At 41.1% G+C, this 12,656-nt stretch overlaps 1 protein-coding gene across 1 annotated transcript in view; it reads left to right on the top strand.

The window, feature by feature from the left end:
- Positions 1 to 12,656, top strand: part of myo15aa (myosin XVAa) — a 43,233-nt gene that overhangs the window by 27,982 nt on the left and 2,595 nt on the right. Inside the window, exons 38-59 of the mRNA XM_072674912.1 lie at positions 4 to 142; positions 257 to 347; positions 447 to 597; positions 1,268 to 1,383; positions 1,474 to 1,533; positions 1,629 to 1,704; positions 2,894 to 3,009; positions 3,141 to 3,259; positions 3,860 to 4,001; positions 4,085 to 4,196; positions 7,035 to 7,109; positions 7,272 to 7,477; positions 8,268 to 8,410; positions 8,549 to 8,621; positions 8,762 to 8,834; positions 9,432 to 9,505; positions 9,601 to 9,683; positions 9,784 to 9,914; positions 10,012 to 10,106; positions 10,199 to 10,276; positions 10,355 to 10,451; positions 11,471 to 11,631. Coding sequence (XP_072531013.1) covers positions 4 to 142; positions 257 to 347; positions 447 to 597; positions 1,268 to 1,383; positions 1,474 to 1,533; positions 1,629 to 1,704; positions 2,894 to 3,009; positions 3,141 to 3,259; positions 3,860 to 4,001; positions 4,085 to 4,196; positions 7,035 to 7,109; positions 7,272 to 7,477; positions 8,268 to 8,410; positions 8,549 to 8,621; positions 8,762 to 8,834; positions 9,432 to 9,505; positions 9,601 to 9,683; positions 9,784 to 9,914; positions 10,012 to 10,106; positions 10,199 to 10,276; positions 10,355 to 10,451; positions 11,471 to 11,631 — 2,411 coding nt within the window. The remainder of the gene's footprint in view (positions 1 to 3; positions 143 to 256; positions 348 to 446; positions 598 to 1,267; positions 1,384 to 1,473; positions 1,534 to 1,628; positions 1,705 to 2,893; positions 3,010 to 3,140; positions 3,260 to 3,859; positions 4,002 to 4,084; positions 4,197 to 7,034; positions 7,110 to 7,271; positions 7,478 to 8,267; positions 8,411 to 8,548; positions 8,622 to 8,761; positions 8,835 to 9,431; positions 9,506 to 9,600; positions 9,684 to 9,783; positions 9,915 to 10,011; positions 10,107 to 10,198; positions 10,277 to 10,354; positions 10,452 to 11,470; positions 11,632 to 12,656) is intronic.

The raw sequence follows: 12,656 nt of genomic DNA, 5'->3' as shown, positions 1-12,656 counted from the left end.
AAGGCCCAACCAGGGCACCACCCCCAGAAGCCGTGGTCAAGTCCAGCATCTCAAACTCTGAGCATCTGCTGCCAAGCCACAACATCAAAGACATAATCAAGCAGTACCAGCCTGGCCCTGTCAAACCAGTAGAGATCCCGAGGTTTGTATTTTCTTCTAAACCAGTATGACCATAATGAAGTATAGCCTGGACAGATAACAGCTAGGGTCCATACGCCTCTTCCTAACTGCGTGTGGCTTTTTTTCATCATTACAGAAAAGAGGCTAAAGTGTTTGTTAAGAAACCCGACCCGCATGATGAAGCTATGCTGATCCTTAAAGACCAGATGAATGCTCCACCTCCTCAGGTAGATCAGTTTGTAAGGAACTTGACACCTCACCCTGTTACTACTAATAAACGCCCTATTGTGAGTTACCAACATGTGCTCAATGCCTTCAACTTCCAGCAAAAAAAGAGAAATGGACCACCCCCCACTGCTTCAGGTTTGAGAGACTTCAATGACGAGGCTGGTGGTCTACAGCCAGTAAAGAGCATGAAGGCCAAAAGATCACCTCCAGTGCCTGCAGTCAGTCAGAGGTCCCCACTCCCTGCACCTGGTCAGTACAATCTATTTTCATGAAAGAACCATTTTGGGTTGCATAGAGAACCGTTTTTAGAAAAGAGATGGGAGTGTGAAGAACCTTTGTGGACAAAAGTATTGGGACACCTGCTCATTTATTATTTCTTCTGTTTATCCTGCTTTTGTTGGACTAACTGTTCCAACTGTCCAGCAATTGCTGTGAGGATTAGATTGCATTCATCAACAAGAGCAGTAAGAGCAAGATGTTGGATGATCACCACCCCACCTCATCCCAAAAGTATTGGATGTAGCACCATCCATCATTCCAGGGAACACAGTTTCACTGCACCACAGCTCAATGCTCGGGGGCCTTTTGCCCCTCTAGCCCACGCCTGGAATTAGGCCGCATGGTGCCAATAGGTTCATGTTTATCTGCTCCAGAGAGTCCTATTCTATTGGCAGTACTTTTCTACAGAGGCTAGACAAGCTGTGTGTGTCCATTTGCAATGGGTGCAACCTAAAGTAGCTCAATGCGTTCATTAGAAGGGGTGTGCACTCACATTTGGACATATAGTGTACCTGGATCCAACCCTAATCTACCCCACCTGATCCAACTAACCTCTGCCTTTAGTAGATATGACAGATGTGAATCTTGGATCAAAATACCTGGATGGTTTGTTGTGAAGTAACTCTGCTTGTTGGTCCAGTATCTCGAGAACTTCCTATAGAAGAGGAGACTGTTCAGACCCAGCTTCATAGGAGGAGCAGTGAGGAGCACTACACATATTCAAATGTCCCCTGGAAAATATACCTCAGAAAGGAGGTTCGAATTCAGTGTTTGTCCAAAAACATAAAAATAATATCAAATAATGTTATGCTCAGTGCTGTAGTCTCATGCCATCTTCCTTCTTAGGTCTTCTATCCCAAGGACAGCTTCAACCACCCGATAGTATTAGATCTCCTGTTCAAGCAGGTGTGTATTTTTGTTTCTGGATTCAGCTGGCTGGATTTCTTTTTTTTTTTACCTGGCGCTGTTCCCGCCATGCTAACAATAGATTCCTGTTTCAGATTGTCCACGATACGTTCTCAGAGGCTTGCATCCGGATCACAAAGGAGGAGAGGCAGAAAATGAAATCCCTCTTTGGTAAGCTGCAGAAACCTGATAGAGTTTAATGTCTCCTACTCCACACTGCTGTAGAAACGTTTAGAATCAACATAGTCAATAATATAAAACCAGTGTGCTTATACAGTACTATGCTCATATTTTAGGTACCTGTGAAAACTAGAGTTAAAAGCTGCTTATCTGGGCAGTAAGAGATTATCTCCTTAGTAAAACACTGATATCAGAATAAACACTAATAACAACATTCCGACAGAAAGTGGTGGTGGTGATTCTCTATCACTGTGTTCATCATTAGAACATCTCCTAAGGTCTGCTCATGGAGTCTAGTATTATTTAGAGTTCTCCTCAGATCAACACCTGGTTTGGTGGTAAATCAGGGCTTAATGATGGTAAATCAGGTGAACTGCTGCTGCTGCTGCTGCTGATGGAGTTGAACACATCCTCCATGCTTTGCTGGCTGGACTGGGGGGCGTCCAGGAGAAACCTGGAGGAACCGAGCTCTGTTCTTCAGACTAGCTCACAAGATCTCACTACTTTCTTCAGAATGAGAAGCTCTTGTTCATTTTTACTGGATTTATGTTTACCTGCATCTGTTCTGATGGGATCTGGAGTTTCTACAGTAAAGACTCTTACTGCTAAAAGACATGGTGCCTAAAACCTCTGCACAGTACTATATATTACTGGGTTTATGTAATTATATAATTAGTAGGGAGCTTTAATATGAAATTAAGTCATTTGCTTAGAGATGTCGTATGTAAATAAATAAAATAACAGCTTGAAGTTAATTAAATAATAAAATGACAGAATTGAATTTTAAATGTGGCAAGTATGGCTGTGTATTGGCAAGAATTTGTATATATATATATATATCTAAACAGTATTGCAAAACATAACATCACAACCCTTCAATATATCAATAATAACATTAGGCCTATTTAATCTTTCTAATAAAAACTGAACAAGAATCCTTGAAATACTGAGTATTTTGCTGTGTAATTTAAGTATTAAGTATTAATACTAAGTATGTAAGTATTAAGTATTAAGTCATCTTTATACATTTATGCATAATCTTTTATGCATTGTTTACGTTCTCAATGTACATACTGGACAATAAAACAAACATTACTATGGAGGAATGTAATTAACAACTTTCAAACAGTGGTGTACATTATTAAGGAATGACCTTGCCGTATCTTTTCCAATGTGACAGCTGAGCACAGCATTGACGCAGCTGCCGCCACCCAAGATGAGAACGCAAAGAAAAGAGTTGTCACCGCAGCGAAGGACAGCTGGGAGATCTACTTCTCTCGTCTTTTCCCAGCTTCCGTGAGGAACTCTACTCAGCTCATCTCTTATTCGCTAATCAAAGTCTTAAATTTCTCTTTAGTTTTTCTATATATATATATATATATATATATATATGTGTGTGTGTGTGTGTGTGTGTGTGTGTGTTACAGGGCAGTGTGGGCACTGGGGTCCAGGTGCTTTCTGTATCCCACAGGGGGATAAAGCTGCTGAAGATGGTGAGGAGCAGTGCTGTGGCCCCAGATTACTTTAGAGTTTTAAGACCATACAGGTAGGTTTCAGCAGAGGAGATCTAACCAAGGTCTTAATTCTGTATATGGACAAAAGTTTTGGGACACCTGCTCATTCATTGCTTCTTCTGAAATCAAGGGTATTTAAAACAGAGTTGGTTGGAGTAACTGTCTCTGCAGCCCTGAGAAGACTTTTTACTAGATTTTGGAGCATTGCTGTGAGGATTTGATTGCATTTAGCGACAAAAGCATCAGTAAGGTCATCGTAATGGATGATCACCACCCCACCTCACCCCCAACTCATTCCAAAAGTATCCATCGTTCCAGAGAACACAGAGAACACAGTTTGCAATGCTTCAATGCTGGGGGGCTTAATACCACTCTAGCCCACACCTGGCATTAGGCAGCATGGTGCCAATAGGTTTATGTTTATCTGCTTCAGAGAGTCCTATTCTATTGGCAATACTACTCTACAGGGACTAGACAGGCTATGCATGTGCATGTGCAGCAATGAGTGTAACATAAAGTAGCTGAAAACATTAATTAAAAGGGGTGTCCACAAACATTTGAACATATAGTGTGTAAAGACTGATTCAGGCTAATCATAGTTATTTTACTGATGTGTGTTCCTCTATTTCCAGCTACACAGACATCATGTTTGTCACCATTCCCTCTAAGAACATGCTGGAGTTCAACCTCACCAATGAGAAACTGATTCTGTTCTCAGCTAAAGCTCCCCAAGTGAAGACCATGATTGACTACTTCATCACCGAGCTGAAGAAGGTTAGCTTTCTCTTCACAAATACACTGAGTTTGGAGGTGATCTTTGAGGTGTTGTGCATTAATCGCATTCTCTTTTGCTCTAGGACTCCGACTATGTGGTGGCTGTGCGTAATTCTGTTACAGATGACAGAACGCTGCTGAGTTTCCACAAGGGAGACATTATACGTTTGCAGAAAATGGAGGGCCTGGAAGAAGGTGAGGTTGCTTATCACCAAGTCCCTCAAATGTCTTAGGGGGAAACACCTTTTAGTACTAGTACGATCTTGTGAAAAATATATTTACATATAACATATTCTAACATATTTAAACATCTGTATGTTTGATCTTCATTTGAACAATATTGAGACATGGAGGTAATATAACTAAGCTCACACAACTGAAATATAATTTAATACATTTAATAGGTGAGAAAAAAGATTTGTAAAGAAGTCTCCATAGATCCTAATATGTTATGATGGGATACACTTTATTTGAAGTGGTCCCTTATAGATGATTAATAAACTCTAACAGAGTATCAGTAACATGTTACTGACCTTTATCTTGGCCCTAATCCTAACCCTAACTTCGACCCAAAACCTAATCCCAACCCTTATCTTGGCCCTAATCCTAACCTTAACGTCAATCTAAACCCTAATCCTAACCCTCATCTTGGCCCTAATCCTAACCCTAACCTCAATCTAAACCCTAATTCTAACCCTCATCTTGGCCCTAATCCTAACCTTAACCTCAATCTAAACCCTAATCCTAACCCTCATCTTGGCCCTAATCCTAACCTTAACCTCAATCTAAACCCTAATCCTAACCCTCATCTTGGCCCTAATTCTAACCCTAACCTCGACCCAAAACCTAATCCTAATCCTTATCTTGGCCCTAATCCTAACCTTAACCTCAATCTAAACCCTAATCCTAACCCTCATCTTGGCCCTAATCCTAACCCTAACCTCGACCCAAAACCTAATCCTAACCCTCATCTTGGCCCTAATTCTAACCTTAACCTCAATCTAAACCCTAATCCTAACCCTCATCTTGGCCCTAATTCTAACCTTAACCTCAATCTAAACCCTAATCCTAACCCTCATCTTGGCCCTAATCCTAACCCTAACCTCGACCCAAAACCTAATCCTAACCCTCATCTTGGCCCTAATTCTAACCTTAACCTCAATCTAAACCCTAATCCTAACCCTCATCTTGGCCCTAATCCTAACCTTAACCTCAATCTAAACCCTAATCCTAACCCTCATCTTGGCCCTAATTCTAACCCTAACCTCGACCCAAAACCTAATCCTAATCCTTATCTTGGCCCTAATCCTAACCTTAACCTCAATCTAAACCCTAATCCTAACCCTCATCTTGGCCCTAATCCTAACCCTAACCTCGACCCAAAACCTAATCCTAACCCTCATCTTGGCCCTAATTCTAACCTTAACCTCAATCTAAACCCTAATCCTAACCCTCATCTTGGCCCTAATCCTTACCCTAACCTCGACCCAAAACCTAATCCTAACCCTCATCTTGGCCCTAATTCTAACCTTAACCTCAATCTAAACCCTAATCCTAACCCTCATCTTGGCCCTAATCCTTACCCTAACCTCGACCCAAAACCTAATCCTAATCCTCATCTTGGCCCTAATTCTAACCTTAACCTCAATCTAAACCCTAATCCTAACCCTCATCTTGGCCCTAATCCTAACCCTAACCTCGACCCAAAACCTAATCCTAATCCTCATCTTGGCCCTAATCCTAACCTTAACCTCAATCTAAACCCTAATCCTAACCCTCATCTTGGCCCTAATCCTAACCCTAACATCGACCCAAAACCTAATCCTAATCCTCATCTTGGCCCTAATCCTAACCCTAACATCGACCCACAACCTAATCCTAACCCTCATTTTGGCCCTAATCCTAACCCTAACCTCGACCCACAACCTAATTCTAACCCTAACCTTGACGCAAAACCTAACCCTAACCCTTATCTTGGCCCTAATCCTAACACTAACCTTGACCAAAAACCTAACCCTAACCCTCATCTTGGCCTTAATCCTAACCTTAACCTCAATCTAAAACCTAATCCTAATCCTTGCCCTGTCCCCTCAATCTCAGCCTAATTCAGTTAATCTCCAGTTGCAGACTGGTTTCAGCAGCAGGTCTACAGCAGCAGCTGGTTGAGGATGTTATGGTGGTCAGTATTAGAGCTGTTAGATGATCAGTGATCTCTCAGATGAACATCTACAGATCTGAACTTGGACTCTCTAACTAAAGTGAAGAACAGCTGAATTCAGTAGACGTCTCTTGATAATACTAAATGCTCAGATGCTGCTCCATCACTGAGATGTTGTTCAGATGTTTCTGAGAGTGTGCTGAGTGTTTATGAGGAGTGTTCATTTGATTGAAAAAGACCACTCCAAATACAGTGTCACCCTGCTTTGCTACAGCAAGGTCTAGCAAGCTCTTCTCAGCCAAAGGGGGAAAATACCAGCTTTTAGGGCATAGGGTGTCTAACTGTTTCCTCAGTAGGAATTGACTCTTTTGCCATTGTTGGTTAAATAATTACTTATCCATCAGTTATCTATAGTTTTTATCATGTCCATATGTCCATATGTCAATAATTAAATATTTAAAGCAAGATCATGTAGCATTTGTACCTTAAAATAGCAGCTTTAAAATCACAAAAAAAAATCATAAAAGCCTGTAATATGACCGCCTCAGTCCACATGCTTCTTTTAGTTTCAGTGACAGTTCTGTATCTCTTGGCTTGTCCAGAAATGCTTGTAAGCAAGTTCCTCTTGAGGGGTGTCTCAAAGCACAAATTCCACTTCCCGACCCTAGGGGGAGCCCAGGATCAAGAAATACCAATTCTTACATAATGCTGCTTTAATGGGTGTCTATTTTATTTGTGAAGCCAGTGGTTTGTCTAAATGTCATTCAAAAATGATTCAAAGATTTGAATAGGAGGGAAAAATAGTTAATAATATGTTATATATGGTTTATATATGTCCATAATGCTGACTGCTATCTCTTGTGGCTGTCCCGCAGGCCACTGCTATGGCTGCATTGTGAAAAAGAAGGTCATGCTTCTTGAAGAGTTAAAGAGAGACACACCTGATTTCGGTGGGTCGGAGTGCCCTGATTGCCTGCATGGAGTGCTGTTCACTCTGTAGTTTCCTGCTTTGTGTGTGGTTTCTCTTTCCTCTGTACTGTGTCTCTAAGGCTGGTCTTTGTGTGAATTGCTGGCATTACCTTCTTTCAATGATTTCTTTGTGCCACCTTAAGGCTGGAAGTTTGGGGCGGTCCACGGTCGTGCAGGGGTTTTTCCTGTTGAGTATGTCCAGCCAGTGGCTGCTCCAGACTTTATCAACCTCCCTGTGGACAAGAAAGAGGAGCCCAAGAATAAGCAGGGTCGCGTGGCAGCCTCCGCTGCTATAGCAGTGGCTGTAGGCTCTGCAGCTGCTGCCCATGAGCTGGACCGCTCCATTGAGGTAAGTATGACAGCACAACTGTGGCTTTTTTCCTTAAAATACCTTAAAATAATAGCTTTAAGCTCACCAGAACTGTGTTACGGGCCATATCTGGGCAAAACACCGTAGTGTTACTCTACCGCCTCAGTCCACATGCTTCTTTCACTTTCAGTGATGGTTCTGTATCTCTCAGCTTGTCCAGAAATGCTTGTCCTTTAGGGGTGACTCAAAGCACAACTTATACTTCCCATATGAAGATCTTCAGTTTGTCATAGAATGCTAAAATCAACACAAAATTGCTAAATACTACATGTGTCCAAAAGTATTTGGACATCCCTTCTAATAAGTACATTTAGTTACTTGAAGATGCACCCATTGCTAAAACAGGTTAGTAACTTGCTTATACACTGTGTATACACAGATCCACTGGAGTAGCCACATATATGCCAAAGATCACCATGCCCAGTGTCAAATGTTAAGCTGTGGAGCAGTGCAACTGTGTTCTCTGGGGTGATGGGGCTCCATCTAATATCTTTGGCATCATCTAACCAACACCAGTTGCTGACTTCACTCATTCTCTTGTTGCTGAATGCAATCGAATCGTTGCATCTAGGATGCTGCCTGCTCCTAAGAACAGAAACTGTTACTGCAGTAAGGGGGGAAACAAATCCTGATTATTACTCTTGATTTCTGGAGAAATTAAGTGAGGTGTCTACAAACTTTTGGAACATTTGCCATTTTCCTGCAAGTGTCAGGTTATCTGTTTTGTCTCCAACATGCTAATCACGTATTATTTGTTTTTTTCCTCTAGGTGGCCTCACCAGTCAGTGAGTATACAGAGGCCCACACAGACTACAGTGACATGGAGATCGATGACAGGATTCTGCAGGACAGCCAGTACAACATGGTGGAGTTCGCCAAGAAATATTTCAGAGATGGTCAAAGAAAGACCAGGTCAGCCAGTTTCCATACTTAGACCTTGTGTGTAAATGTGAATGTAAATATTATAGGGGTTGGACTTGAGTGTCATGATCCATGAGATCACTGTATATTCTCCATAATGGACATTCTGTCTCTCAATGTTTTCTACAGTGATTCATATAAGCAGAAATCAAAGAAAGGAAAGGAGGCCAAGGATCCAGCAGAAATGGTGAAATTTTCCAAGGTGCAGAATGATGTGATTTATTGCAACACTTACAGTAGCAGTTCAGATTACAGATTACCTTTATGTAGGCTTCATGACTTTATGACTTGTGGGTCATCATCAGTTGTGTCAATGATGTTGCATTTGTTATTTTTCAATAGTCCCCAATCCAGCAGTCCTTGATTGAGTTCACTGATGACAACATGAACAAGGTAGCTGCAGATATGTTTGTGGGTAAGTGTCCGACTCACAGATGACATTCCTTCCTTGAAACTTAAATAAAAACATTCTTATTAATTATAACTAAATCTAAAAACATCTGCTTTCTTTTTCTGTACTGTTTGAGCTTGAAGAAGAACAAATTCCATATATGGACCAAAGTATTGGGACACCTGCTAATTCATTGATATTAAAAAGAGTTGATCCTTCTTTTGTTGGTGTAACTGCTTGTACTGTCCAGGGAAGTCTGTCTACTAGATTTTGTAGCATTGCTGTGAGGATTTGATTGCATTTAGCGATCAAGATTTGATGTATTTGATGGGGCACCATCCATCAACTTAATCGACTTAATACCCCTTTATACCCCTCTAGCCCATGCCTAGCATTAGGCACGGTGCCAATAGGTTCATATTTATCTGCTCCACAGAGTCCTATTCTGGCAGTACTTAACTCTGCAGGGACTAGACAAGCTGTGTGTGTACATTTGGACGTCTGAGTAGCTAAATGCATCCATTAGAAACGGTGTCCACAAACATTTGGACATATAGTGTATGTATGTAGATGTCTAAAATAGATAGGTATGTCATACATTTGTCTGATGTTTTTTTCCAGCTATAATGAAGTTTATGGGGGACTACCCAATAAAAGGCCAAACTGAGCAGGACATCGTCAGCACCGTACTGAGGGTAATCAAACAGACCACCCCGTCACGAAATACACATTTTACAATTACTAAAACAAATCTGGTTCTTCTGTAATGTGAATTTAATTTCTTTGGCAGCTGAGTGGCGAGTATGGCTTAATGAGGGATGAAGCGTACTGCCAGGTCCTCAAGCAGATCACAGGAAACACCAGTTCCAAAACGTATCCTGTCATTTTTCTCTGCTTTAGGAAGTTCAAATTTGTGGACTTTAACGGACCTGGCTGTGTGATGATAGACTTTCTTTATTACTGTCTTGTTCAGGGACAGTTGTCAAAGGGGGTGGAGGCTCTTGTACATCCTTACAGCCTACTACCGCTGCTCAGAAGTACTCAAGCCCTATCTGCTGAAATACCTCCAAGACGTCTGCGCAAGCCCCGGAGTGCACTTTCAAGGTATGATACCGTTACAGTTACAATATTAGACCATTCGGTCAGTGTAACTTCTGGCATTGAACAGAAATGAACATGAGAAGGTTCCTGATGTTCCCAGGCATTGCCAAAGCTTGTGAGCAGAACCTAAGGAAGACATTTCAATACGGCGGGCGCATTGAGTATCCTAACAGCATGGAACTGAAGGCTATGATGGTCAGTAGCATGGTCCATATACATTATTTAATCAAGCAATAGGGCTGTTCCTACCTATAAGTTCTCCCTACCTGTGCTCTTGGCTCCCGTAGGCTGGTAGGAGCTCCAAACGTCAGCTGTTTCTTCTCCCTGGTGGAATCGAGCGGCATCTGAAAATTAAGACCTGCTCAGTGAGTGTCCGTTTTCTGTGCCCTTTGAGGGGTTATGTTATATTCATTACTTTATATTGAAGCTGCTGTTTTATTCAGGTTGCTTTGGATGCTATTGAGGAGCTGTGCTATGAGATGGGATTGCACAACCTGGAGGCCATGGATGAATATGCCATATTTGTTGTCACAAGCAGAGGTGGGAACATATGTTTAAAAAACACCAATCTATTTCAGATGACCGGAAGGACAGTGTATGTACTGTAGGATCGTAGACAATACACTAAATTGACAAAAGTATTGGGACACCTGCTCAATCAAGGGTATTCAAGGGTATCAAAAGGAGCTTATCCTGATTTTGTTGGAGTACCTGTCTCTACTGTCCAGGGAAGGCTTTTACTAGATTTTGGAGCATTGCTGTAAGGATTTGATTGCAGTGTGAGGTCAGAATGTTTGATGATCACCACCAGAACTCATCCAGACTCTCTAACTCAATTCAAACGTACTGGATGAAGCACCATCCATCATTTCAGGGAACACAGTTCTTCCACTTTTCCACAGCTCAATGCTTGGGGGCTTTATACTCCTCTAGCTTACGTCTGGCATTAATCATGGTGTCAATAGGTTCATGTTTATCTGCTCCAGAGAGCTCTTTTCTATTGGCAATACTTTTTCCCCTACAGGGACTAGACAAGCGGTGTGTGTATTTGCACTGCATCTGTGTCAGCAATGGGTGCAACTGACAAAGTAGCTAAATGGAGTCATTAGAAGGGGTGTCCACAAACATTTGGACATGTAGTGTATGTGCCATCTGACAGCTTGCCAGGATAAAGGATGGAAATTAACTGCTAAATTGGATTAGTTACATCGACAGTTCAGTTAACTGCCAGTGGTGACACAATCTGGGACTGTGTTCAAACCCCTGCCCTAGATCTGTGTTTCTCAGATGAGGCTCCAGATGAGGCTGTGGAGAACCTTGTGTAGGTGAACAGAACCATCATTTAATGTGAAGGTTCCTTACCAATGTAAATTTTCTTCACACTTTTCAAATCCCCATATATAATCCTGATTCTTTATGGAACCAAAAGTGGTTCTTTTATGGCATCGCTCAAAGAACCATTTGAAGCACCTTTATTTTTAAGAGTGTGTATGAGTAATGGGTGGAGACCACTGCAATAGATGTTTTCTATAAAATGGTCCATCGCTCTCAATCCACAGGTCAGAATGTTCGTCCACTGAACAAAAGAGAGTACATACTGGATATCGTCACAGAAGCAGAGCCTATTGACAGCAATTACAGTCTGTGGTTTAGAAGAGTTATCTGGAATCAGCCACTTAAATTTGACAATGAGCTTGGAGTCACTATGCATTACAATCAGGTATGTACAGTATGTATGTATGTATCAACCACAGCTTTTCATACAACTATTTGTGTAGATGGTGCATCAGTAGCAGGTTTCATGGTGCACTGCAGGACGCTATTAGGACTATGTATTGGAAGGAACCTGACAATATGATACGTATCACAATACAAGGTTTACAATTCAATATATTGTGATATATTGCGATACTGTAAACAAGGTGATATGTTGAGATCTTTTTAAATCAAATTTCAGAAAAACTGTCATAGTATAACAACACACAATACAATCCAACACACAATACAGTCATACAATCGCTGTCACACAAATAACTTTTGTGTGACAAAATAAAAGAATGTCTAGTATCTCTTTACTTGGACAGTCTATTGTTGATGCCTCATAGAGGCTCACCTGACATTCTAACAACTAAATATGTATTAAATGCAGATCAATTCTAAGCTGAATGTAAATGTCTATTAAATGCAACCCTGTAACTAACCCTAATCTTAACCTTACCCAGGAATCAATCCAAAATCCTAATCTTAACCTTAACCTTGAATCAACCCTAAATCCTAATCTTAACCTTACCCCTGAATCAACCCTAAATCCTAATCTTAACCTTACCCTTGAATCAACCCAAAATCCTAATCTTAACCTTACCCCTGAATCAACCCAAAATTCTAATCTTAACCTTACCCCTGAATCAACCCTAAATCCTAATCTTAACCTTACCCCTGAATCAACCCTAAATTCAAATTCTAATCTTAATCTTAACCTTGAATCAACCGTAAATCCTAACTCTAATCCTAACTTTACCCTTGACTCAACCCTAAATCCTAATTTTAACCTTACCCTTGAATCTAATCCTAAACTAACCTTAAAAGGGTAAGGTTAGGGTCAGGTTTAGGTTTCGGGTTACATTCATTTGCATTCATCTTAGAGTTCATCTGATTTTAATACAGATTCAGTTGAATGGTAGATGAATGCCAGGTGAGCATCTATGAGGCATCTACAATAGACCATCCAGATAAAGTGATACCAAA

Source organism: Salminus brasiliensis, chromosome 3 (assembly GCF_030463535.1).
Source record: "Salminus brasiliensis chromosome 3, fSalBra1.hap2, whole genome shotgun sequence".
NCBI classification, from domain to species: domain Eukaryota; kingdom Metazoa; phylum Chordata; class Actinopteri; order Characiformes; family Bryconidae; genus Salminus; species Salminus brasiliensis.
This window is presented reverse-complemented; position numbering and strand designations above follow the sequence as displayed.